Source organism: Chelonoidis abingdonii, chromosome 5 (assembly GCF_003597395.2).
Source record: "Chelonoidis abingdonii isolate Lonesome George chromosome 5, CheloAbing_2.0, whole genome shotgun sequence".
In the NCBI taxonomy this organism is placed as follows: Eukaryota; Metazoa; Chordata; order Testudines; family Testudinidae; genus Chelonoidis; species Chelonoidis abingdonii.
The window spans coordinates 102,288,747-102,312,746 of NC_133773.1; the positions used below are offsets into that span (position 1 = coordinate 102,288,747).

Consider the following 24,000-nt stretch of genomic DNA (forward strand, 5'->3'; position numbering starts at 1 on the left):
TAAAAAGGATAAATCATGGTTTTTCAGTCTGTCTTCCCCTCTATGCCCTCTCAAGGTGGGTGTGGTAATTAATCAAACCCTGTGTCTAGCAGCAGCAGCTGCTGCCCGCATACCCCTAGCCTCTATTACCTCGCGCTCCTTGCACCGGGGGGTTACTAGGTATTACACAAACACTCACAGGCAGCTCAGTAATTTTGTCTGCTGCAGTTCTCCGTTTCGCCTCCAGAAACAACTGTGCTCGAAAGTGGTAGCCTTGGCCCTTAGCTGCTCCCAGTGCCTGCAGAGTGCCCTTGCATGAACTCAATGGGGCAGAGTCCCTGGAGCAGGGGCTGCACTTATGGACCCGCCCTCCCCTCGCCACCCAGCAGTAGCCACCGCCCCAGTCTGAGGAAGGGGGAGTTAGTGGAGGTAGGAGCCTGGGGAGCTCCTCCCTTTTAGGCTGGAGCTGCAGTGGGGAGAACAGGATTGCAGGAGCATGTTTGGGGGAGTGGATTCGGGCGGTATGGGAGGGTAGGGTGGGGTGGGGTGGGGTGCGGAGGGGAGGAGAGTGGAAGGAGGGAAGGAAGTTGGAGTCCGGTTGGGGGAGTTGGAGAGAGCAGTAGGTACAGAGGAGAAGTTTCAGTTATTTCATCTCCTGGATGCTTAACAGTTTGAATGTCTCCCCTTCACGCTTTTCAGTTTATTCTCTCATCTTCAGTATCCCTGAATGGTAGTGCCCCATGATAAAATGCAGAATCGTTACTTATCACAATGTTTTGCTCATCCTACTGGACTGGTAGATTAAAATTGATTTGTTGCAGCTGGATGTAGGTTTCTTTCTGTGCAGTTTGCATTTACTTCAGAATGAATTTTGCCTGAGGAAGGATGGCAGAACTAGAACCCAAGTCTATAGTGGGTGAGATCTTCCCTCAGTGTGATTATTTTTATGGTTCTAGTAAGAATGAAATAAGATCTTGTTCATTAGTAACTGTTTAGTACAGAAACCAGGGCTCAGAAACAGGGCCACACCCCCATACTGGCACTTCTGTGTCTCCTTCCCTTCAACTCCAGGGGCTGATCAGACCTCCCCCATGTGCTTATGTTCCTCAGCGCACAGAGTAGCTACTGCTCACTCCTGCAAGCACAGAGCTGGGGAGCACAGAGCTGGGGAGCACAAGCTCAGCAGCCAGTGTGGAGAGCTGTTGTTCCCTCAGGTCTGAGGGGCTGGAGGAGAGAATCCAGTCTTGATGGGTCTGGTGGGGACAGGAGTATGTCACTGGGAGGGCTTGTGTGTGTCAGGAAGAAGACCAGTCTGTCTGAATAATAGCGTGGGGACTGGTGAATGTGTTAGTATGTTAGTAAAAGGGGTGGGGGAAGGTGCATTGTTGCATAATGTGTATGAGTTGTGGGAGACCTGAATTGGTTGTGGTTATGATCTGCAACGTGTGGGGATCTGCATCAGTTGTGCTTGCGCTGCATAGGGTGGTGTGTGTCAGTTGTGTGTATGGAGGGTCTATCAAGTAATGGGTGTTGGGTAACAGAATGAAAGGGTCTGTGTTTTCATCAGTGGATGGGGCTTCAGCAAAGACTGCTGTTTATTTTTCCCAGTCTGATTGTTATTGCTTCAAGTTAGGCACCTATATAGATAACATGGGAATGAGCATAATAGTAATATCTGAGTAGAGAATTCAGTTGTGCTAGTGTTTTGTCATGACAAGTAGTGGTTTGAGCATTGGCCTGCTAAACCCAGGGTTGTGAGTTCAATCCTTGAGGGGGCCATTTAGGGAACTGGGGTTTTAAAAAAATAAATAAATAAATAAATAAAAAATGTCTGGGAATTTGCCCTGCTTTGAGCAGGGGGTTGGACTAGATGATCTCCTGAGGTCCCTTCCAACCTTGATATTCTATGATTCTGAAAACTTTAAATGATATTTTACCTATATTAAATGAGCAGGTCAGGCACAGATAAATCTGAAATCTATAGGTGCAGACAGCAGAGGGAGCTGTTGCAGCTTTTGCTGATTATTCAAACAAACTTTTTGTAATGCCAACATAATCCTAATTTAACTTGTTAGGTATTAAAACAAACAAACAAGAACATACAACCACTCCCCAGCCCTCCTCCTTTCTTCTTTTAAAACAAACACCACCAAGACAAACAACAAGATCCATGTCCCTCGGGTCAAAACTCTAGTTTTATTCATTAGTTTTGTTGCCTGCTCTATTGATCGTGTATTAGTTACCTACCCTTTGTAGGCTACAGTATTAATTTGTGTGTCTGGAACAAGGTGGGTGAGGTAATATCTTTTATTGGATCAATTTCCGTTGGTGAGAGAGATGAGATTTCGAGCTCACACAGCGCTTCCTCGGGTTTAAGAAAGATACTCAGGAGTGTCACAGCTAAATACAAGGTGGAACAGAATGTTTAGCGTAAGGAGTTAATGCATGTTGTGAGACTATTCAAGGTGCAGTGGGCAGTTAACACCTCTCCAGCCATGGGATAAAGGAGTAGGTTAGTTAGTAGGTGATTGTTATAATGAGTCACAAATCCAGTGTCCTTATTATGACCATGATTTTTAAAGATTTTCATGCGACAGCTTTTGCGAGCTTTGTTTTTGTTATGATCATTTAGGTTTGTGTTTAGTACAGTCCTTTTTTTTTGACTCTCACAGACTAGATGTTTGTCACATTAACTTCTTATCGTAAATGCAAAACCAGCCAACCTAGTTGGGCAGTAATTTTATCTTTTTGTTTTGTATCTAAACAAATTGGCACAAATAGGGGATTTTGTCAGTAAAAATTAACTAGAACCCAAACAGCCAGTGGTATTGTTTTGACAAAACCTGCAATTTATTATTAGATTGTTAACCTTCAAGTGTTACTGCTTCAACCACATTGAAAGAAAGGGATAGTTCAGTGGTTTGAGCATTGGTGTGCTAAACCCACGATTATGAGTTCAATCCTTGAGGGGGCCATTTGTGGCTGTGTGGGGCTTGGTCATGCTTTGAGCAGGGGATTGGATTAGATGACCTCCTGAGGTCCCTTCCAACCCTGATATTCTATTATTCTATGAAATGCAGTGCTTTAATGTGGATGTGTAGTTACAGCACTGTAAGAGAGCTGTGAGAGAGCTCTCTGTGCTGTAAAAAAGCCATCTTGCAGCATTCAGGCTTGTTTTTTCACACTCCTGAGCAAGAAAGTTGCGGCACTGTACAGTGGCAGCGTAGACAAAGCCTAAGTCTTGGAGATGGTTCTTCTAGGTCAAGGACAGGCAGAATGAGGAAGCTTGTAAAGTGGTTTAGACCACTGTGGGCTTGTGCTATGGGTAGAGAATTTCAATATCCTAGCATTGTCAATCCAGCATCTTTTTCCTACACACCTACACATTTCTCAGGTTAGCACCATCTTCTGATAGTTCTCATTTCAGGATAACAAAACTATGATGTTATCCAGTCTTTATTCATAGGTTCTTAGAAACTAGAGATGGAAAAGGCCTCATAATATGTAGGTTACCAACAACAGTCTATCCCCATGCCAAATACCAATTTAAGGAGTGCTCACTACAGTATATCTTTTAGTGCTTTTAATACATAACTGTTTAGGTATTTCCAGATGCTTAGCCTATTTTTTTCCTTTCCTAATTTCATCCCATATAATCATATCACCTTTTTCACCCTAAATTCCTCTTCCTTTTCAGTAGTTACACCTTTCCAACATCTATGGGTAGCTATCATGCACTCTCCTTGTGCCCTCTGCAGATGGTATAGGCCCTTGGATTTTTGAGTTCATGGGACACAGTTCTCTGAGTGAATCTGAAGAAGTGAGGTTGTTGTCAAACTCTTGTAATCTGCACTGTGTTGTTCAGTTCATGAGCGTGAACCAAGCCCTGCAGAGGTTGCACAGTTTTGCTCTTTTCTCCTCTTTTGATTCTTAATGATTTTATAAAATAAAACCTGAACCTGGCATAGATTCTTGCCCTACTTCACAGTAATTCCTCAGTTCTCCATGTTGTCAGTTGACATGACCTTTATTCCACAAGCAGTGAGAGGAAAGGAGACTTTCAAGAAATACAAGCTGACTTCCTATCAGGAAGCAAAAAAAAAAAAAAAAGTCACATGAGGACTGTGGTGTAATTTGTTTGCTCACTGGCAGAGTTCTTTCATATTTGCTCTGCTATACATTATTGATTTTTAGAAATACTGAGGGCCGGATGTGCAAGTGCTCAGCACCATTGCAGCTCTATTTAATTTCAATAGGAACTGCAGATCCCTCAAAAGGGGACCATTGTGATTTAGGCAGACTTCTTGCATAATGCAGGCCATGGGCTGTCCCAGAATTAATTTAAAGACTAACAGATTTATTTGGGCATAATAACAGATGCATCTGAAGAACTGTTTTTTTACCCAGGAAAGCTTATGCCCAAGTACATCTGTTAGCGTTTAAGGTCCCACTGGACTCCTTGTTGTTTTTATGGATAAATATTTTTTAGATTTAAATTAAATACATTGTTCAGCTAGTTCCATTCAATGACTAGCTCATTCAAAGCTGAGAAACTGAATGAGAGTTGAAATAGCAGGAAAGTTCATTTTTTCTATTCTGAAAAAAAACTAGAGCTGTGCAGAAAAATTGTGTGTTTTTGAAAAAAAATCCCAATTGGGTTGAAAAGTAAAATATGTGGCATTTTTCACAGGAAAGGATTTCCAGTACAGTTATGTTTTGGGAGAGCCAGCATAAATGTTTTGGCTACCCAGCTGCTTGCCTTATCAATTTCACTTTCTCACCATAGGAAGAAAGAAATACTCAGGATCTTCTAGGCAGGTAGCTGGGGAGCTGTTATTGTGATTTTCCTGATGAAAAAGTATTTTTTTCCCCATGAATGCTTCAAATTTATAAAAAGGGCATTTTCCATTGGAAAATTGTTCTGATGGAAAATTCCTGACTGGCTCTAATAAACATGAAATGTGACAGGATGATCTGCTAGTTCTAAAATCTTGAAGAACATGGTAACCAGAAACAATTATTTCAGTTCACTAACTATGGACAATACTCCCTTTGTTTAATAAATCAGTTGGTTTTAAATGCAAAGCATGTTTTGATAAACATACTTTTTTCTTATATATCCTGCACATTTAAGATAATTAACTTATAAAAACAATTTGAGTGCATGAAAGAGCATGTTAAATTGACTTCCAGTTTTCATTCAAGTACAGATTGACACGAATCATAAAAAAATTAATCATCCTTTTAGCAGATAAGAAACCCATCATTCACCATTTTATAACATAATACAAATGTAAAATTAAGAATCTGAATAAATGTATGTTAAGCTAATTACCTAAATCAATGTGCATAGGTATCTCCTATGAATGAGAGTTGGCTAGCAAAAGAAGTAACAAGCAATGAGAATCAATCTTATTTTTTTAGTTATTTTCTTAAGGAAAAGTCAATGATTTGAATCAAGGTTTCTTGCTTGCTGTTTTAAATTACTATTTAAATCTGTGATTTAATCACTTTGATTTAAATTAATCCATCCTGCAGCATATCTTTTAGAAAAACATCCAATCTTGGCTTCAAAATTTTCAGAGATGGAGAATCCATCACAAGACTTGATAACTTGTTCCAGTGGTGAATTACCTTTTACAGTTAAAAATAAATGCCTTATTTCCAGTCTGATTTGTGTAACTTCACCATCGAACTATTGGATTTTGTTATGCCTTTGGCTAGTAGATTGAAGAGCCCTCTGTTATGAAATTTTTGTTCCCATGTATATACTTACAGACTGTGATCAAGTGACCCCATAACTTTCCCTTTAATAAATTAAAAAGATTGACCTTGTCTCTTTCTCACTGTGAGGTGTGTTTTCAAGTTCTTTAATCTTTCTCATGGCTCTTCTCTGAACTTTCTTCATTTTTTTTCAACCTTCCTTCTTTTATTGTGGATGCCAGACTGGGCGTAGTATTCCAGTAGCAGTTGTGCCAGTGCCAAATGCAAAGGTAACATAACTTCCCTACTCCTGTTCAGTGTTCTTCTGTTTATACATCCAAGGAGTGCATTAGCCTTTAGAGTTACACTGGGAGCTCATTTTCATCTGATTTTTCCCTGCACACCATCCCCCAAGTCTTTTTCGGAATCACAGCTTCCCAGGATAGAGTGTGCCCCCCTGTAGTTATGGTCTGCATTCTTTGTTCCTGTAAGTTTGATTTTACATTAGGCCACATTGAAATGCATAAAGTGTCTAGTCCCCCTAGCATACAGGTGGACAAGAGGTTCACTTACACTGACATGAAAGCTAGCAATGGAAGACTACAACTTTTAGAGCTCTGCTTTATAACGGATCCCTCTGAATAGAGGGAGCATAAATGATATTTACATTACTTGTAGTTCTGCTCTTCATTATGTAGCTGTTTCTGATGTGTGTTTGGGGATTTTTTTAACTGATACAAAGAGAGGAGAGGGCTTTTAAAAGGTGTGGTTTTGTGCGTGCAGCTTATGCTCACATTTCGAAGAACATTGCTTATGTCCTCTACTTTCCCAAGGTAGTAAATTTTATTCCTACTAATGGCTGGAATAAGAGGTTGTATGCAAAAATAACATGGACTGTAAAAGTTGATAGCATTTGCATTTCTACATGAATGCATTTTAAAGGGCTGAAAAAGGCTTGGTGATTACAGAGTTATTTAAAACTTATGGGGGAAAACGTACAGAGTTTGTGCTTCTGTGGAACAAGGGGAAGTTCAGGGTTATTTCAGAGGTAAGTTGCTTCTCTTCCCTTTTGATATGGGTTGTTATTTATTAATAACTGTTCTTTGCTGTAGTCAGTGAAAGGGGCTGTAACATTGGCCCGTATGCTGCTTTAGCTGCTCAGTGGTAGGGGTGACAGCGAGAGCAAATCTATCCATAAAACCACAGTATGACCCTGCAGAGCGTGAAAGCAGCTAAGTGGGAGGCAGCCCTCAGTTCCCACCAATTATGATGCCGGGGGTTGAGAATAGGAGCAATACTACATGGCATGATCCTCTGCAAAATTGTGACTGATCTCATTCAGTGCTCTGACTCATGGCAGAAGAGCCCATCTGGGACAGTAAACCAATGGCAGAGCAACTACTGGTCCTCCTGTGCTGCTATGGCTGGCGGTGGACATGTGGGGTGGCGGTAACCATAGGCAGCTTGCAGGGGAGCCTTTCCATGCAGCTGCTTGTACTCCACAGGGTTGGATTGTGGATCCTCAAACCTCCACTCCTTTTTGCAACCTATTCCCTGCCAACTCTGTTCCTTGCAAATTGCAGCATGCAGACTCCAGGTCTCAGTTTTTGTTAATTTGTTAACCTCCACATGCTTTATACAGAAGAAAAACATAGAGTGCTTTTCTTTTCTACAAACTGAGCATGTGCACTTTGAGCCTTATTTTGCATTTCCCTGTGTGAACAGAACTCTCACTAAAGTCAGTGGGAGCTTTGAGTTCACAAGAAATCGGGAATCAAGGCCTCTGTTCTTGAACCGAGTAGATTTGCTTTCAAAGGTGTAACCTGGGGACAGAGTTCCACACCAAGCAGGCATGGGTTACAAAGGGTGTATCCGTACAAGGGTAAAAGGTGTATTTTAAAATATGTTGGCTAACAAGTTTGAATTAAGGTGTTTTAAAATCCTATAGAGAGGGCAAGGTGTATTTAAACATGTTTTGACTGGTCAAGGTGAACTCTACAGGAGAACTTAGGGTTAAAATACATGCAAATAAGAGTCACAAAATTCCCAAGGGTTCAGAATTAGGGCTACTGCTGTGGACACTTATGCTTCTTAAACATGTTAAATAATTTGAGAAATGGGGAGTGTTTAAGTGGAGAACAAATCATAGTAAGTGAGGAAAAAAAGTTGCCTGGAAAAGAGCCCTAGTATAAAACCTCTAAATGTTCCATATTTATACAAGATACTTGGTCTGTGTATGTGATTTTCGGAATTACCTAAAGACCCACTAGCGTCTCTTTCTATCTCCCTCTCTTTTTTTGGCATTCCAGTAAACTGTTTATACTGCTTTCCGCTCTTTATTTACATAACATGTTAACAGCTAAGGCAGAAACAAAAAGCAGCTGTTCATAAGGAACCTGATCCAAAGTCGGTCAAAAACTTCCCTTCAGTGGGTTTGGATCAGGCCAAAAATGACAAGTGTGAAACCACTTTAGGGTCCATTTCACTTTTCAATGAAGTGGGACTGGCTCATTTAATTATCAAATTACTGTGCAAATGAGGCTATTTAAGTAATGGAGGAAGTTAGTTTGAAACACTGAAATAAACTCCATTACCTCCAAATTGCCCCCAAATTATTAACTGACTAAATCCAAGAAGTGGAAATCCAATGCTTTAAGTTGCTTTGAAATTGTTATATGCAGATGGCAGTCCAAGCATGCAAATACTTCCTTTACTTATTTGTGTGTGTGAGAAACTGTCTCCTAGCAATGCTGCCTACGTACTGTATCAGCAATGAGAAAAATAATACAGTTCAATAATATACCGCAAGTTGTATAGTCCGTTAGACACTATCAACATATCATTTTGATTTTATACAGCAGAATTATGGTGCACAACTTAGTATAGTCTGATCTTTATATTTTATGCAGAACATGTTGTTCCTTCATTGAGTTTTCTAATAAGCCTTGTTGAACAGATGAGTTCCTTTCTACTAAGCAGCTGCAGTATGAGAAATATGACGAAGAATATTCAGATTTTATATTTACATAATAATCTAGTTTCACAATATAAGGGCATATATGCAATTTCCTAGTATGTCTGGTTTATCTATAATGTACAAATTGTCTACAAGTGGAATTTGATAATACAGTAAATATATGTGTGTGTGTGTATATATCTATCTCTCTCTCTCTCTATATATCACATATGAAAAGATTTAGTAAGTATAACTTTGCCTTACTAAACATTATCATTTAACACGTCTCAGTTTCACCATAATATGTCACTTCTACAGTGACACTTTACAGACTATACACATACAAGAGTAAGTTCACTTCTTACTGAAATGGATCCACTGCCGGGGAGGCAGAAAAAAGGGACAGTCTTTTGAGACTACTGTTCCGTATTAAGGACACATGGAGCTTTTTTTATTTTAAAGATACAATGTGCCAACTATTTCATTTTCAGTCATGTTTAGCTTTCTTGAAGAAGGGATTTAAATCACCATTAGCAGGAATATGTGTAGTATTTTGAGAAGCAGAAATATGGATTTACTACTGTAGGACTTATTTGGGAAGAACTAAGATATGTCTATGCATTGGTGACTGCTGGCATAGCCATACCGCTCTAGTTATGCTGGCCTAATCTCATTGTGTAGACACAGCATAGATGGATGGAAGGGGTTTTTCCAACAGTGTGGGAACAACGCCACGCTGCATCATGGTAGCCAGGTCGACGGAAGCATCATTCCGTCAACATGGCCGCATCTTTGCTGGGATTTAGGTAACCATAGCTAGGTCCGTTGGGGGGGATGTTTTTATTTTTTTCACATCCCTGACCAAATATCGATGTCGACTTAACTTTTTAGTATAGTTTAGGTCTAATTAAAGACTACAGATTAAATGTTTTAGGATGGATCAGATACGAGCTCTACCTTCAGAATTCTGATCCATCGACTAAAATTAGCAGAATTACAATGGCATAGTACCACTATCATTTCCTCACTTGTAAAGACTGTTTGCATATAGACTAGCGGAAAATAGCATATATTGCACAGGCAAAGGTGACAAACAATTGGTAATTTTCACACACATTAATTGAGGATAGGTTTTATATTAAGTTTCTTTGAAAGTTTATTTTTTAGCAATTGCTGCATAATTTAGAAACCTAACAGTATAAAAGTCAACAGATAATGGTTCTTTAAATTTTAAAACAATTATTTTATTAACAGTTTATAATCAATTCAGGAGCCACCAATTCTCAATATAAAACTTGGAGCACGTTTTCTATCTCAGCCATTCGCCAGCGTCCAGCATTTGGCGACTTTAAACATGAAGTGTTTATTTTCCATATCTCCCAGGCTTCCAATCGGAAATCGTATATGAGGAAGTTTAACATACTAACTAAAAATTAAAAATATGAAATTATCCAGAAAGGGGAAACGTTTCTGAAAGTAGAGATTCAAAAGTTCTAAAGTGTAGGGTCTTGATTCGGGGCCATCTGTCTCCCTGCTGTAAGTTTAGGGACTGCTGTCCAGTTACAGCAGGATGAATTTAGCCCTCACTGTTTTTTTTATTTTTATTTTTTTACAAGTGGGTTTTTGCTGCTTCTGGGAGGCTCTGAGGCAAAATCCATTTGTAAACAATTGGTGAGTCAAGAGATTGTGACTAAGAAATTAGCAGAGCTGTGAGATGCAGTCACAGTGAAACCCAAACCATGTGAAACTTGTCTGGTTTCATGCGTTGCAACAAACTAGAATCTCAGGTCAAGTTTGCTGAAAGGTTTTTTGAACCTAGGGTAAATTGTATATTTTTTTTACACTGAAATAATTCAGTTCTGTGGTTTTGTATGGCTTCTACCTGAAATGGAGAAACTCTGGTTTTTATAGTTGTGCTTTGAGATTCATTTGAACCTGAAACTTGAGGTGTGTGCAAGCCCTCGAGTCAACTGAAGAAAACCTTCACGTGAACTGTATTGTAACATGCTGGCTTTGTGTGAGTGATGCTATGCCCTTGTTTGTGGCCTATGGGAAAGATATGGGCCTTATTACTACCAGAAGCCAAGGGAGTTCCTCAGTTCAGGTGGTAAAGGACTGTGTTTTAGCAGCTAAAATGATCAACATTCTAGTCCCAGCTCCTCCTGTTTTTGTGCTTTATACAATAATTGTCTGTTCTGTACAACACATGCATTCCTTAGTGTTTCACGCAGCTCCAGAGCTAAGTTTACTATGAATGTATTAGAAAGAAAGAACTCTCCATCTAATACTCCTCATCCTCTTCGTAATCTTCCCCTGCGGTTGCAGCTTCCAGCGCTGCAAGAGCTTCTGCCACCTCTGCGTCCTCCTCCTCCTCCTCAATTTTTCCATTAATTTCTTTATGGTTAATGTGTTTTTCCTCTCGTGCTTCTGTTATGAGGCCCTCAGATGCAATACTGTCAGGCATGTCCTCTTTGACACACACATTTACAGACTCAGTTTTAAGAGCTTCCTCCACTGAATCATAATTTTCCTTCATGTGCAAAGGCAGGCTTAGGCTAGGGCCCTCACCCTTATTTATCACTATATACTCTGCATTTTGGTCTGAATGTGTGTAATTGTCTGAAAAACTATCCTTTTCAGGAGCATGATAGTTTCTAGTTTGGCTACCACGTGAGAGGTAATCCAGGTCTGGTAATTGGATGGCATCGTTTTGTGTCTCCAGTATTGCACTTTCTGTGAGAGAGCTGTTTTCTCCTGCAGACGGCGAGTTCTCATCTATAGAACATTCTGGCTCTTCTGACTCCGGCTTCTTATGATCGCCTGTTCCTGGGTCACATTCTTTGCCAGATTCATTTGGTAAAGAGAGTCCATTGGTGCAGAGGTCTCTTGTCCTGTTGGCTAAAGAAGAACTTGCTGACTGGCTGGAATTTCCATGTGTGATGGTTTCTTTGGTTCGGTTTGTGTTGTGATTAGGAAGGGGATGCATACCATGACAGGAATTGCCACTACTGTGGGCATTGTCAAACTTTTCAACACAATTTCCTAGGCCCTCCTTGTCAAGAGCAGTTCCTCTGTGATTCCAGAAGGCCTCTTTTGTGCTATTCAACTTGTTTTTATTTTCTGTTCTCTTTAATTCATCATTTTGCAGTTCATTTTTATGCACCGGAGTTTCACTGTTCTGATCGCCTTTGAATTTATTGCTGTCTTGCTTGTCTGGTTTGTAACTGTTTACTTCATTGGGGTATCTCGAGGATTGTACATCATCTGGATCAAAGAAATAGCTGGGGAAAGGAAAATTTTACCAGTTAATATTTTCTCTGTTTAGAAACTGGAAACTGATTACACCCAACTTTGACGTGTTGAGATAAAACAACTAACGCAACTATACCCAATCTACAGTATTGTGTACTAAGCATAAAATACACATACTTAGTTGAGGTCATTTTCTGAATGCTACAGAACAATTAGGCTCCAGGTCAGAGGCTCCACAAGGGGACAGAGAGGCCATGGAATGCCTCACTGGTATGTCACAGCCACAGGACAAGAAGTCCTTCCACCTTTATAACAACGCAGTTGTTCCCAGCCTTTATCCCCGGGGGGCTCGATTAGCAGGTGGACACCCCGTAGATGTTCCCTGTGATCATGTCCTGACCCAACTGCCATCATCTTTCCTTTTCTCTGAGCATTTTATCTCTCACATCTCCCTTCTGTTTCCCCTCTCTTTTTATTTTTTCCATTCCTTTTTTTACCCCTTCTACTCCTTTTCCATTTCTGATTTTATTTTTAATTGCTCTGACACAGGTGTTCTTGTTTTGTCTTCACGATGCCTCTCCTCCTTTATTTTCTCTGGTAGTTTCAATTTCCTTCCCCATTTCCCTCACTCACCATGGTTACTCCTGAGGGAATTCTGCACCAAAAAATTAAAATTTTTTGCAGACAATATTTTAAAATTCTGCAAATTTTATTTGTCAAATGTGGAGGTTCCAGCATGGCACTGGAGAGCACATACCACTGGCTGCATGGAGGTGGGAGATCACTGTGCAGCTCCCCCAACCCCGAACACGAACTCAATGGTGAGGCTGCCCCCAACCCTAACCCAGAGCAAGGACCAGGCCTGCCCCAGAAACACCCGAGGGCCCTGTCCCCCTCTGTGCCAGGTGCAACAGGTGTGGGCAGGTAGGCTCAGCAAAGCAGGATTCAAATGTGGAGGAGCTAGTGTGGGGAGATCCAGATGTGGATTGAGAGGGTTTTGTGTGGGGCAATCTGTGTGCAGGTGGCTCAGTGCGGGATTTGGGTGTGGGGGGATCTGGATCCAGTGGGGCTTGTTGGAGGTTCTGGATGCAACTGTAATGGGACTGTGCAGGGGGTCCAGGTTAAGGTGGTTGGGACTCAATAGGGGGGATCTGAATGTGGGGGAGATAGAGCTCGGTGGGGAAACAATTGTGTTGGTGTAGTACAGGAGCAGTGCTGACCTCAGGAACAAAATGCTGTTGGGGGATGGNTCGGGGTGGGGAGGACTCAGTGGGGGGTCAGATGTTGGGGGAATGGTTCTCAGTGGGGTGGGGATCTAGGTGCAGCTGATTGGGGATTGGGTGAGGGTGGCTCATAGGAGTGGTCCGGGTGCAGGGGGAGTGGGGCTCATCGGATGGGAGGATCTGGGTATGAGGGAGTCTAGGTGCACAGGAGTTGGGTGGATTGGGGGGAGAGAGAGGGTTTCAGAGCTTCCTGCAGCTGGGGGAGAAATCTAGGGGGTGGGTCTGACCCAGCCCTGGATGCCATGCCGGGGAAGAGGAAGTCCCATCCTCCCAAGCCCAGCCAGGACTAGTAGCTGATTCTGGCACAGGGTTAGGAGCTGGGTCTTCCTTAGTCCCTTGTCCTGCCCCCTGCCCTACCTGTTTGCCAGCTCCCCTGGGTACCCAAAACATACTGCTGGGGAGTGGAGGTGGGTGTTGCATGACTGGTCTTGTGGCTTCCCCTTGCTTCCCCATCAGAAAGTCATATTTTTCTGCAGGGAAGCAAAGAAATCTGCAGGGGACCTAAATTATGTGCATGTGTAGTGGTGCACAGTTCCCCCAGGAATACATTGTGATGGGGATGGCGTCCACATAGGGTTGAGTGGCGCATTGAGAAGCTTGGGCTGTCAGGGCTGTCTAAATTGAAAGCCCTTTACCATGTGACCTACCCAAAGCCAGTTATTGTAAAGGCTACAATGAAAGCAGGGATGGAAGGTGGGGGATTTCATGGACCTGTCTCTGCCCTACCTGCAGATTTACAGAACATTTCCAGTGTTTAGAAGATGATGGATCCTACAGCTTCCCCCACGCACTGAACTAGTCTGGCTTCTTGCCACTGAGGTGGGAAAACGCTACAGTGAGAATTTGCCTCCATTGCCACATAGCTTCTGTGGGCTAGCAGCTAAAGAGATGAAACTAAATTAAAATAAACCAACATGAAGTTTACAGGAAATCAGTATTTCTGGGCTTCAAAATACCTTAATTGATCTAAACTGTAAATTCCTGGATTATTTGCAACATGGTAAATATCCTTAACCTAAAGGATGAATGCAGGTGAGAATGGATTTATTTTTAACAAGCTTTTATTTTATTCTGATTCCAAGCACCATTTGTTCTGCTGTACCTTTGTATCATTTTACAGCACCTGCACCCCATCTGGATTACTCGTTGTTAACATCTGAAAAGAGAGAGAGAAGGCAAGGGAAAAGAAAAATGAGGGATGAATTATTTCATGCAAATATTAAATGAATAAATGGTGGTTGCACTGAACATGAGTCTCCTGTTTTGAAAGGTTCTGCTGGTTGGAGAGAGATTCCCTGTGCTTAGCAATGGGGAATATTGCGGGAATTGGTAACAGCTCTCGTACAGAATGAACTTTTTCAGTGTTACCGCTATGTCACCAGAATAAATTCTTTCCTTGCAGTTTGACTAGAGATAACAAATTGTTGTATGTAGCTTTCTTTTTGTACATAGCATCTCACAACAGGCAACAACAAAGCGGGCAGAGCTTCTCCTGTGGGGTGCTAGATGCTTTCAAATCCCGTGGACAGCCCAACCCTTTATTATGATCAGAATCAACATGTTGGTTTGTCCCAATGGTAATCTGTGTTTAGAGATGCACTGAAAGCCAAAACCCAGATCTGAACATCTCAGAAATTTGGGAAAAATTTGATTCTCAATTTTATGGCTTGGGCCTACCTTTGTTTTTATCAATGGAACCAGGGCCCTTTGTAAGCTTCTGTTTGCCAGAAGCTGGGAATGAGTGACAGGATGGATCACTTGATCGATACCTGTTCTGTTCATTCCCTCTGGGGCACCTGGCACTGGCCACTGTTGGAAGACAGGATACTGGACTAGATGGATCTTTGGTCTGACCCAGTAGGGCCATTCTTATGTTCTTATGTTAACTATTTTGCAATAATGGAATTTCTATCCATTACTAGTTAGGATGCCCAGTTTCTCTTGACATTTGAGTCTGATAGAACCTGTTACCCCTTTGCCCAGCGATAGCAGATCAGTTTCCCATTTAGGAGAGAAATTGGTGACACTGGATCAGGGTATTTGTTAGTGCCATTGATTTAATGTATTTACAAAAATCCTGTTTATCTTGAACAGAAGTTCTGTAATTCCATTTGCAGAAATTTGAACTAAAATATCAGCGTCAAAAAAAAACCCCCACTCTCTTCTCTAGACTTGTTTCACCTGGTGCAAGGGATGAACCTGGCACAAGGCCTGAGAAGGGAGGCAATGCCTGTCCCCAATCCTGGCCCCGGTGCAGGTTAGAGTAGCATATAGGGCTCCACTAAATTGTGGACTGATTGTGATGAACCCGTTGACCCATTCCACAGCAGCAATGAATTCCCATCTCTTTGTTCCTTGGTTGCTGTCTCCTTGCTTTCAGGACACTATCACTTTCATCATCATCTGTTCCTTTCATCAGGGAAGTCCCTTCTCCCAAAGTCACTAGCCTTTGGCTGTGTAAGGGCAGGTCCCGGCACTGACCCTCCTTTAGAGCAGCTGTTCTGCAATATAAAGGAATTCAGACAGGTTTCACTAGACCCTGAGTGTCCATTAGAGCTGGCTCCTCTAGTAGTCAGACCTTGTCCAGATAAAACAGAGTGCTTAAACCCAGTAAGTCCCCTTTAACAATTTTCTGAGGACTTGTCTACACAAGAAAGTTGCACTGGTTTAGCTTAAGGTGTAAAGTTAAACTGATTCAGTTTAGCAAGCCCCAATATGGACACACTGATTTTGATTTAAGAGTGTCCTGTTTTGGTTTAGCTTAAACCTGTTCTTAATCGACTTAAACTAAACCAAAATAAGCCTAGTAAACTGAAATAAGTGTCCTCGCTGCCTTTGGCATTGGTTTAAAATCATACCTTCAGTTAAACCATTACAATTCTGTGTGTAGTCCTGAGCTCTGTCACTGCAGCTAGCTTTCTTGAGGGACCTTGGTTCATACCCTCTAGGTTTAACCATTTTTATATTGAGTTTCTCATTAAGTGCTGATATCAGTTAATTCATATCCTGTATTCTGTTAACATCTTTTTCCACAAAAATATCTCAGCAGTGACTTTTAACCATACCAAGTGCTGATAACTTTTGTTTTATTTAGTTGTAAAGCTGCCTGAGACATTCTGTAGAAAGATATTATAAATGCAAATTACATCTGTCGTTTCTATAAGAGCACTTTCCATGATTTTACACTATTGTGAGTATTTGAATTGTCTCTGCATTTACTCCTAGGTTTTACAAGCTAATAGTTACAAACATCTGTATTTGTCCTCTTGTATGAATAAACTAATTTTTATGGGAAGTATTTTCTTCTGCATTCTTTTGTAAATAATTCTCAGCATTGAAGTAGGAATACAGGATTTTAAAATGTCAATGTTTCAGATCTTATTTTTTCTAGGTTTACAGCAAGTTTCAGAACCAGGATTGCAAAGTAATGGTGTGAAGTAATACAGTCATATACAATGAAACATATGTTTTAGTCCTATTAGTATTAGACATCTTGCTATAAAAATTTCAGTGCTTATCTTACTAAAAGTGCCATAGATGTGTCAGTGTTTTACAATGCACATAGTTTTGATAGATTCCCATCCAAAGCATATTACAATTTGAATCAAATGAATACTATGCAGGCTACTGGTTTGGAACAGTCCGCCATAGTCTAAGTGCACAACTGTGTTTTCAGAAGAGATTTCCACACAGATATAAGAGAGCTGTCGCAAATGAAGGCGAAGGCTCTTCAAAGCTTAGGGGGAAGCAACGTAAAAAAGGTGGAGAGAAGTGAGATCACAGAAAGGGACACAAAGCGAATATTGGGTAGAATATGGTGTCTGAGAACAAGTGTAGGAGGAAACCTGTTGTATCTTTATATGTTCTATTTTTAATAAGACATTTTAGATTTGCCTTTTGTGACATTTTCAAGTCTGACTCCCAGATATTTCCATACTAGTGAACCATGAGTGAACACACAAAATATATCAGATTAAGAAGATGTGAGTCAGAGCCTAAACTTGCAAAGCACTGTGTGTGGAATTTTCAAAACAGCTCAGCACTGGTCAAACTCTGCTCCTGTTGAAATCAAAGGGAGTTTTATCTTTGACTCCAATTGGAACAGAGTTGGATCAATGCTGAGCTCTCTTGAAAATCCCCCTTGAGTGCCTTCTGTGAAATTCTGAACATCCTCAATTCTAACTGATTCCATTCTCAGTGGAGGACACTCAGGAGATACTTAGCCCTTCACAGGATAAGCCTTCACATTTTAAGGTGTTTGTGAGCAGCTGAACCTAAAAGATGGTGGAATCACAATATGCTACGAATAGAAATGCATTGTTGGTAAAATAGTTACAGATCTCAGCATAAAACTCTCACTGGCAAGGCCAAGGCCATATTAGTGTCAGAAGCGAAGGTCCACGTGAGCAATGAGGGGAGACTATACCCTTAAATCTTATATAATTAAATAGCACTAAATAGAGTTGCATGGGCCTGCTCCCTGGGTGTGTTCTACTTGACTAAACCAGCTTGCGGGGCTGTAGCTAGCAGTGTGAAATGTGTGCATATATTGGCCCCCCTACACTGTCATCACGCTTGCAGTATCTCTGTAATCCCCCACAATGTATTCTCCTACATTCTATTACATACACAACAGGTGCAGCTGATGGATGAGGCTATCGGAATCAGGACCTGCAGCAGAGCCAGCCTCAGGACAACCTAATAAATGCAACTGGCCTGTAGTAGACTGCCTGATTGACTACACAGACTGATTGGTGGGAAGAGTCAGCAGACCAGCTCTTAAGCCCAGCAGCTGCAGTTTGGTGGGTGCTCAAAGCATTCACCCACAGCTGTGATAGCTGCTGCACCTGCCTCATCCCAGCCCTGCTCCTGCCTTTTTCCATCCTTGGAGCCAGCCCTTCTGTTTCCTTGGTCTCAGCCCATCTGCTGCCTTGGACCCAGCCTTGCCTTACTCCACATAACCTGGCTCTGACCCTCAGCTCTGATTCCTGACTTACGACTTTGACTCTGATCCTCAGTGCTGGCATCTGGCCTCTGACTCTGCTTTTGACCTTCGTCTCTGGCTTCTGACGGCTGACTCCGGCTCTCACCACTAGGTACGACTGTCCACGTCTGTCAGTGACAATTTGAGCAGCCCCAAAACAGGGAATGGGAGCTGATATGGTGACTATGGACCCTACAAAGGCCATTATCTCTCTGACAGAGTATGGGAGCCCTATGGACCTTGCAGACCCAGGTTGCCGTCCTGCAGATGCAGAATGCTGTCCTGCCACTCCCTTCAGATCCAACCCAAGCTCCTGCACCTGGCAAGTTTGATGGTGATCGTGGCAAATTTTGTGGATTCCTAAATCTGTATCTGCTCCTATTTCTGCTACGTTGTACCTACTGACCAAGGCTGTGTGGGGCTGATTATCAGCCTGCTTAGTGGGGAGTCCCTGGCTTGGGCTTCTGCACTCCTGGAAGAATCAAGCCCACTTCTGGGACAGTTTGAGGACTTTGTTCAGGCTATGGAGGTGATCGTTGATGGCCATACGCTTGTGACGTGGGTCAAAGTCACACTTCAGGTGATGCCAACCAGTTGCTAGCTACTCCACGGAGTTCCGATGCTTTGTGGTAATGCCGAGTGGAACAGTGCCACCCAGCATTATCATTTCCAGCTCAGCCTAAATGACGACATTAAGGTGAACTGGCTCCGTTAGAATCCCTGTCCGACGCAGATGGGTAATATTCAGCTGAACTGCACTCAGGGATGAACGCAGAGTGCAGCGATTTCTGGGGTTCACTAATTTCTACAAGTGATTTATTAAAGGATTCTCTATGGCACTCCTTGAAAAGAGAGCCTGGTTTGTCTGGTACATGGAGGCTCAGTTGACCTTTGATCGACATTCACCTAGCATCCATCCTGATTGACCCAGATACCACTAATCCATTTACAGTTAAGGCTGATGTCTATAATTTTGCTATATGTGCAGTACAGTCTTAACATGAGGACTCCTTCTAGAAGGGGCTTGATTCCCAGTCCAAGTCCTGATTACTGCAAGAACCTGGATTACCCATGGACTGCTAGATGCCTTAACCAGCACCAGATCTGCTGATCTCTCTTCTTTGCTCACTTTGACTTTACAGTTACCTATCGCCCAGAGATAAGGAATGGGATGGTGGGTGATCTATCCTGCAAAGATGAATATATTGAACCTGGCAAAGAGCCCTCTGCCACCATGCTCAAGGTGTCCCACTTTGTCAACAGGACAGTTGGCAGCAGTCTGAAATCCTCCATCTGCTCCCTGCTCCCTGACAACCTGTTTGCAACCCAGATCTACCAGACCTTGAATGATGTGGGTATCCGACCTGACTCCAAGTTCCAATTTCAGAAAGGCCTTCTTTGTTGCAAGGATTGTATTTATGTTTTGGGGGGGATAATCTAGGCTTCAGGTATTGAAACTGTGCCACTATTTACCACTTGCAGGCTCTTTTGTCCAATTCAAGACCTGGAATCTGGTCTAGAGGAATTTCTGTTGGCCAGGCCTACCAATTTACATTAAGGATTATATAAGGTTCTGTGACCTCTGTGCCCGTACCAAGGACACACAATCAAAATCCCTAGGTCTCCTCCATCCTCTGTTCACACTTCCACTGCCTTGGTTTATTATATCAATAGACTTCACTTCAGAACTGCCACACACTCAGGGACACTCGGTAATCCTGATTGCCATCAACTTCATAGCAAAGATGGTGCACTTCATCCCATATTGTATTGTATTCCCACTGCATGGGAGACAGCTTGGCTCTTCCTGGAAAATGTCAACCGCTACCAAGGGTTATGAACAAGCATTGTATCACACTGGGGACCTCAGTTCATCTCCTGAGTCTGGAAAATATTTCTCGGACTCATTGGCATCAAATCTCTTCTCTCATCAACTTATCTCCTGCACACTAATGGGCAAACAGAGAGACTCAATCAAATCTTGGAGAAGTCTCTTCACTGTGTTCTGAGTTACCGCCAGGATGACTGGGTTCCCTTGTGCTATGCCAAATTGGCGTATAACAATGCAAACCATGCCCTGACCTAACATAGCCCATTCTTTGCAAACTATGACTTTCACCTCTGCTTCACTCAGACTTACCCTTAAACTCCTCAGTGCTGGCCACTGTGGATTTTGCCTCCCACCTACACTGGGAGAATAAGGAACACTTGCAGTCTCCCAAAGAAGCCCTTAAGCAACACGTGGACCAAGAATGTTGGTGTCATGGTATAATTCCCCACTCTGAACCTTAGTGTCCAAAAGATGGGGTACCAGCATGAATTCCTCTAAGCTTGACTACCAGCTTAGAACCTGTAGCACTGCCACCAACCAGGAATTCCAGTGCCTGGTACACTCTGGTCCCCCCAAGACCTTGCCTGGGGAAACAAAGACAGACCCTCTGGGATTTACAACAAGGAAGTAACCCTTTCCCCCACTGTGGCCTCTCCCAGGCTTTCCTGCCAGGTTACCCTGGAAGATCACTGTATTCAACTCCTGAATTTAACAGAGAGGAAAGGCACCTTCCCCTCTTCTTCTCCCTAAGACTCCTGAGAGAGACAGTAATCCTAATACAGAGAGAAATTAGCCTCTCTTCCCCCCCTCCCTCTTTTCCCCCACAGTCCTGGTGAATCCAGACCTCCGTCCCCTGGGTTCACCAGAATAAAAAAACATCAGGTTCGTAAACAAAGAATTTTTAATTAAAGAGAGAAAAACAGTAAAAATTATCTTTGTAAATTTAGATGGATTAGGACAGGGTTTTTTAGCTATAGGCACTGGGATACTCTCCCCAGCCTAAGTATTCAAGTACAAATTAAATCCTTTTAGCAAAATACAAATTTGAACTCCTTCCAGCCAATGCACATTGCAAATAAGGAAACAAACATAAGCCAACTGCGCTTATCTACCTAGTACTCACTATTCTGAACTTATAAGAGTCTGTATAGAGAGATTGAAGGGAAACTGGTTGCACGTCTGGTCACTCTCAGAACCAGAGAGAAAACAGAGCACACACAGAAACTTCCCTCCCCCAAGATTTGAAAGTATCCTGTCCCCTGATTGGTCCTCTGGTCAGGTGACAGCCAGGCTCACTGAACTTGTTAACCCTTTACAGTCAAAAGAGATATAAAGTACTTTTGTTCTATTAACTTCTGCTATCTGTTTATGACAGTTGGGCTGTCCCAAATCTGCCTGTAGGGGACAAGGTGTTGCTCTCTGCCCAAAGCCTTAAACTGAGCCGCTCATCTGCCAGACTGGATTATTGATACCTGGGCCCTTCAAGATTACAGAATTGATAAACCCAGTGGCTTTCTGGTTACAGCTTCCCGAGTCCTTGAAGATCCACCCTGTCTTTCACATTTCACTTTTAAAGCCCTACACTGACTCCAATCTGGCACTGCCACCCATAATAGTCCATGGATAGGAGGGGTACTTGTTTCATGAAATCCTCTGCTCTTGGCAAGTTAGGGGAAGACTCTAGGACCTGATGGGCTTAGAAGGCTACCATCTGGACGACTGGTCTGGGAAGTGGTAGAGAACATGCATGCCTTGGACCTATTGTGAGAACTCTATGGGAAGAACCCAGAAAAACCAGGCGCCTAGGAGGTGCCCTTGAGTGGGGAGTACTGTCAGGAATCAGGGCCTGCAGCAAATCCAGTGTCTGGACAACCTAATGAGCACAACTGGGCTGAAGTAGGCTGCCTGATGGGCTACACTGCCCAACTGGTGGCAAGAGTAAGCAGAACAGTTCTTAGGCCCAGCAGCAGCAACAATTTGGTGGCTGCTCAAAGTATTTGCCCACAACCTGCCCCTCTCTTGGCCCCAGCCTTGTTTCACTGCAGTAACTCAGCTCTGACTCTCGGCTCTGATTCTTGACTTCGTAATTTGGTTCTGACCCTGGGCTCCTATTCCTGGCAATCAACTCCAGCTCCAACCACTAGGCATGACTGCCCATGTTCCAGTTGTTCACAGTAGAAGCTTCTAATGAAGAGTAAAAGCCCTGTAAATCACAACAAGAAATACTGCCTATAGGAAATGTAGTTATAACGGTGGCATGTGCTTTCCATGACATTGCTGTGTACTTCAATAATTTGTTTGAAGAAGAAGTGGTATTTTTACCCATGAAAGCTTATGCCCAAAGAAATCTGTTAGTCTTTAAGATGTCACCAGACTCCTAATAATTTCTTTGTGGCCTTTATCATCAAGATGAGATCATTCACTTTCCATTTTAAATCCTTATCTATTCTGGTGTTCCAGTCGTCATCATCATGACAATTAATACTGTTGAAATGCTTTATAACCAATTATAATATTTAACAATTTCCTGGAAGTGAGCTAGTTGAATAGACAATAACTTCTGTTTGCAACAAAATCTGAAATATTTAAACAATTTTATTTGTAATTTAGATAATGAACTATTTGCAAAATTAACATTGTTTTTTAAAAAGTTCACTTTGATGCTTGATCTTTAGACTAAATACTGTGTGTATATATATATTCCTTAGCATTATTTATTTTAGTGTATTTTTAGCGCTTGTGAAAGGTATGCAATTATCTATAGAGCCTGTAGTTTCTTATTCACAGAACAGGTACAGCTCAGTTAGTGGCAGAACAAACTTCCTTTCATTGCTTGGGTATTGTGCTGCAAACCTGAGATGAAGGGGTCATATATAGATAAGAGTAATTCATATCCCGCAGCTAGGTAGACATTGACATCAGCACTATAAGCCAGATCTTCAGTTGGCATAAATGGGTACAACCCCATATGGAGTTAATTCCAGAATGTTCAGAACACTTATGAAATATTTTCCTGTAATTCTTCCCCCTCCCCCGTATCCTTTGCATTCTTTTCTTTTGGAATATTTTATGATTTTGAATTCCAGTGTCACCAGGGCTAAAAGCAAGAGTGCCAACAGAGCATTTGCATTGAGGTGGCAGTTTAATCTTATTCTTTTGAACTGAAATGAAAATTTGCTTGGAAACTTCTTATTTTGATCAAAATGTCCTGGTTTTTTTGATGAAAAATGGAAAACTTAAAAAACAAACAACTTCAGTTTTTATGTGTTTGGTTCCTTCCCGCCTCTATTCTTTCACCCTGTAGCGGAGTAGTCACCCCGCTCCTGTCCTGAAGCGCTTAAAACAGCCCTGGGAGAGGGCTGCGGCGGGGAAAAGCTAGGCCGAGTGGGAGAAGCAACCACAGGTGGGACCATATCCGAAGCAGCCACATGTGGGGCCATGTCCCAATCAGGCCACAGCTGGTCCCATAAGAGGGCTGAGTGCCAGAGAGTGACACACACACTCTCTCTAGCGTCCTAGTGAGAGAAGGACCTGGCTGTCTGGGAAGCTGAGGAAGGTACCTAGGGTGGAGCGGTGCTGGGGAAGGGCAGAGGGAGCGGGGGAGCTCCAGCCTAGCAAAGCCCTAGGCTGCAGGCCAAGCTAGGGACCTGCAAAGGGGTACTAGGAGGCAATTACCTTTTAGACTCCATGCCATTTACCTAGGTTCAGCCAGTCCACAGGCAGGAACCCACCTGGGTGATCCTAAGGCAAGGACGTAGACTCCTAAGGGAAGCAGTCTCTCCAGTCTGCTCAACTTCAGTACCTGGTCGGGAGTACTCCCACAGCCTAGTAGTTCTGATAATTTGCCTGTGCTGCTGCTCCAGCTAGCCCTTGCTTCCATTCTTGCTTCGTCCTATGCCTGTTTCTACTCTAGCCAGCCCCCTGCTGGTTCTGACACTGGCTTTCTACTATTAGGTGGTTACATTTCAGTTCTTCTGGAAATCAAGCCACTTTTACTTACATTACATAAATT

General features: G+C 42.4%; 1 protein-coding gene across 3 annotated transcripts in view; it reads right to left on the reverse strand.

The window, feature by feature from the left end:
• Positions 1-9,854: 9,854 nt before the first annotated feature.
• PGCKA1 (PDCD10 and GCKIII kinases associated 1) overlaps positions 9,855-24,000 on the reverse strand; it is an 82,652-nt gene continuing 68,506 nt past the window's right edge. For 2 of the 3 annotated variants that reach the window (XM_075066522.1, XM_075066521.1), the window contains 2 exons: positions 14,276-14,329; positions 9,855-11,919 (listed from right to left, as the gene is read on the reverse strand). In XM_075066522.1, coding sequence (XP_074922623.1) covers positions 10,920-11,919; positions 14,276-14,307 — 1,032 coding nt within the window. In that variant the 5' untranslated portion in view covers positions 14,308-14,329 and the 3' untranslated portion in view covers positions 9,855-10,919. Of the gene's footprint in view, positions 11,920-14,275; positions 14,451-24,000 lie in introns of those variants that run through there. The other variant, XM_032771713.2, reaches the window with a different exon arrangement.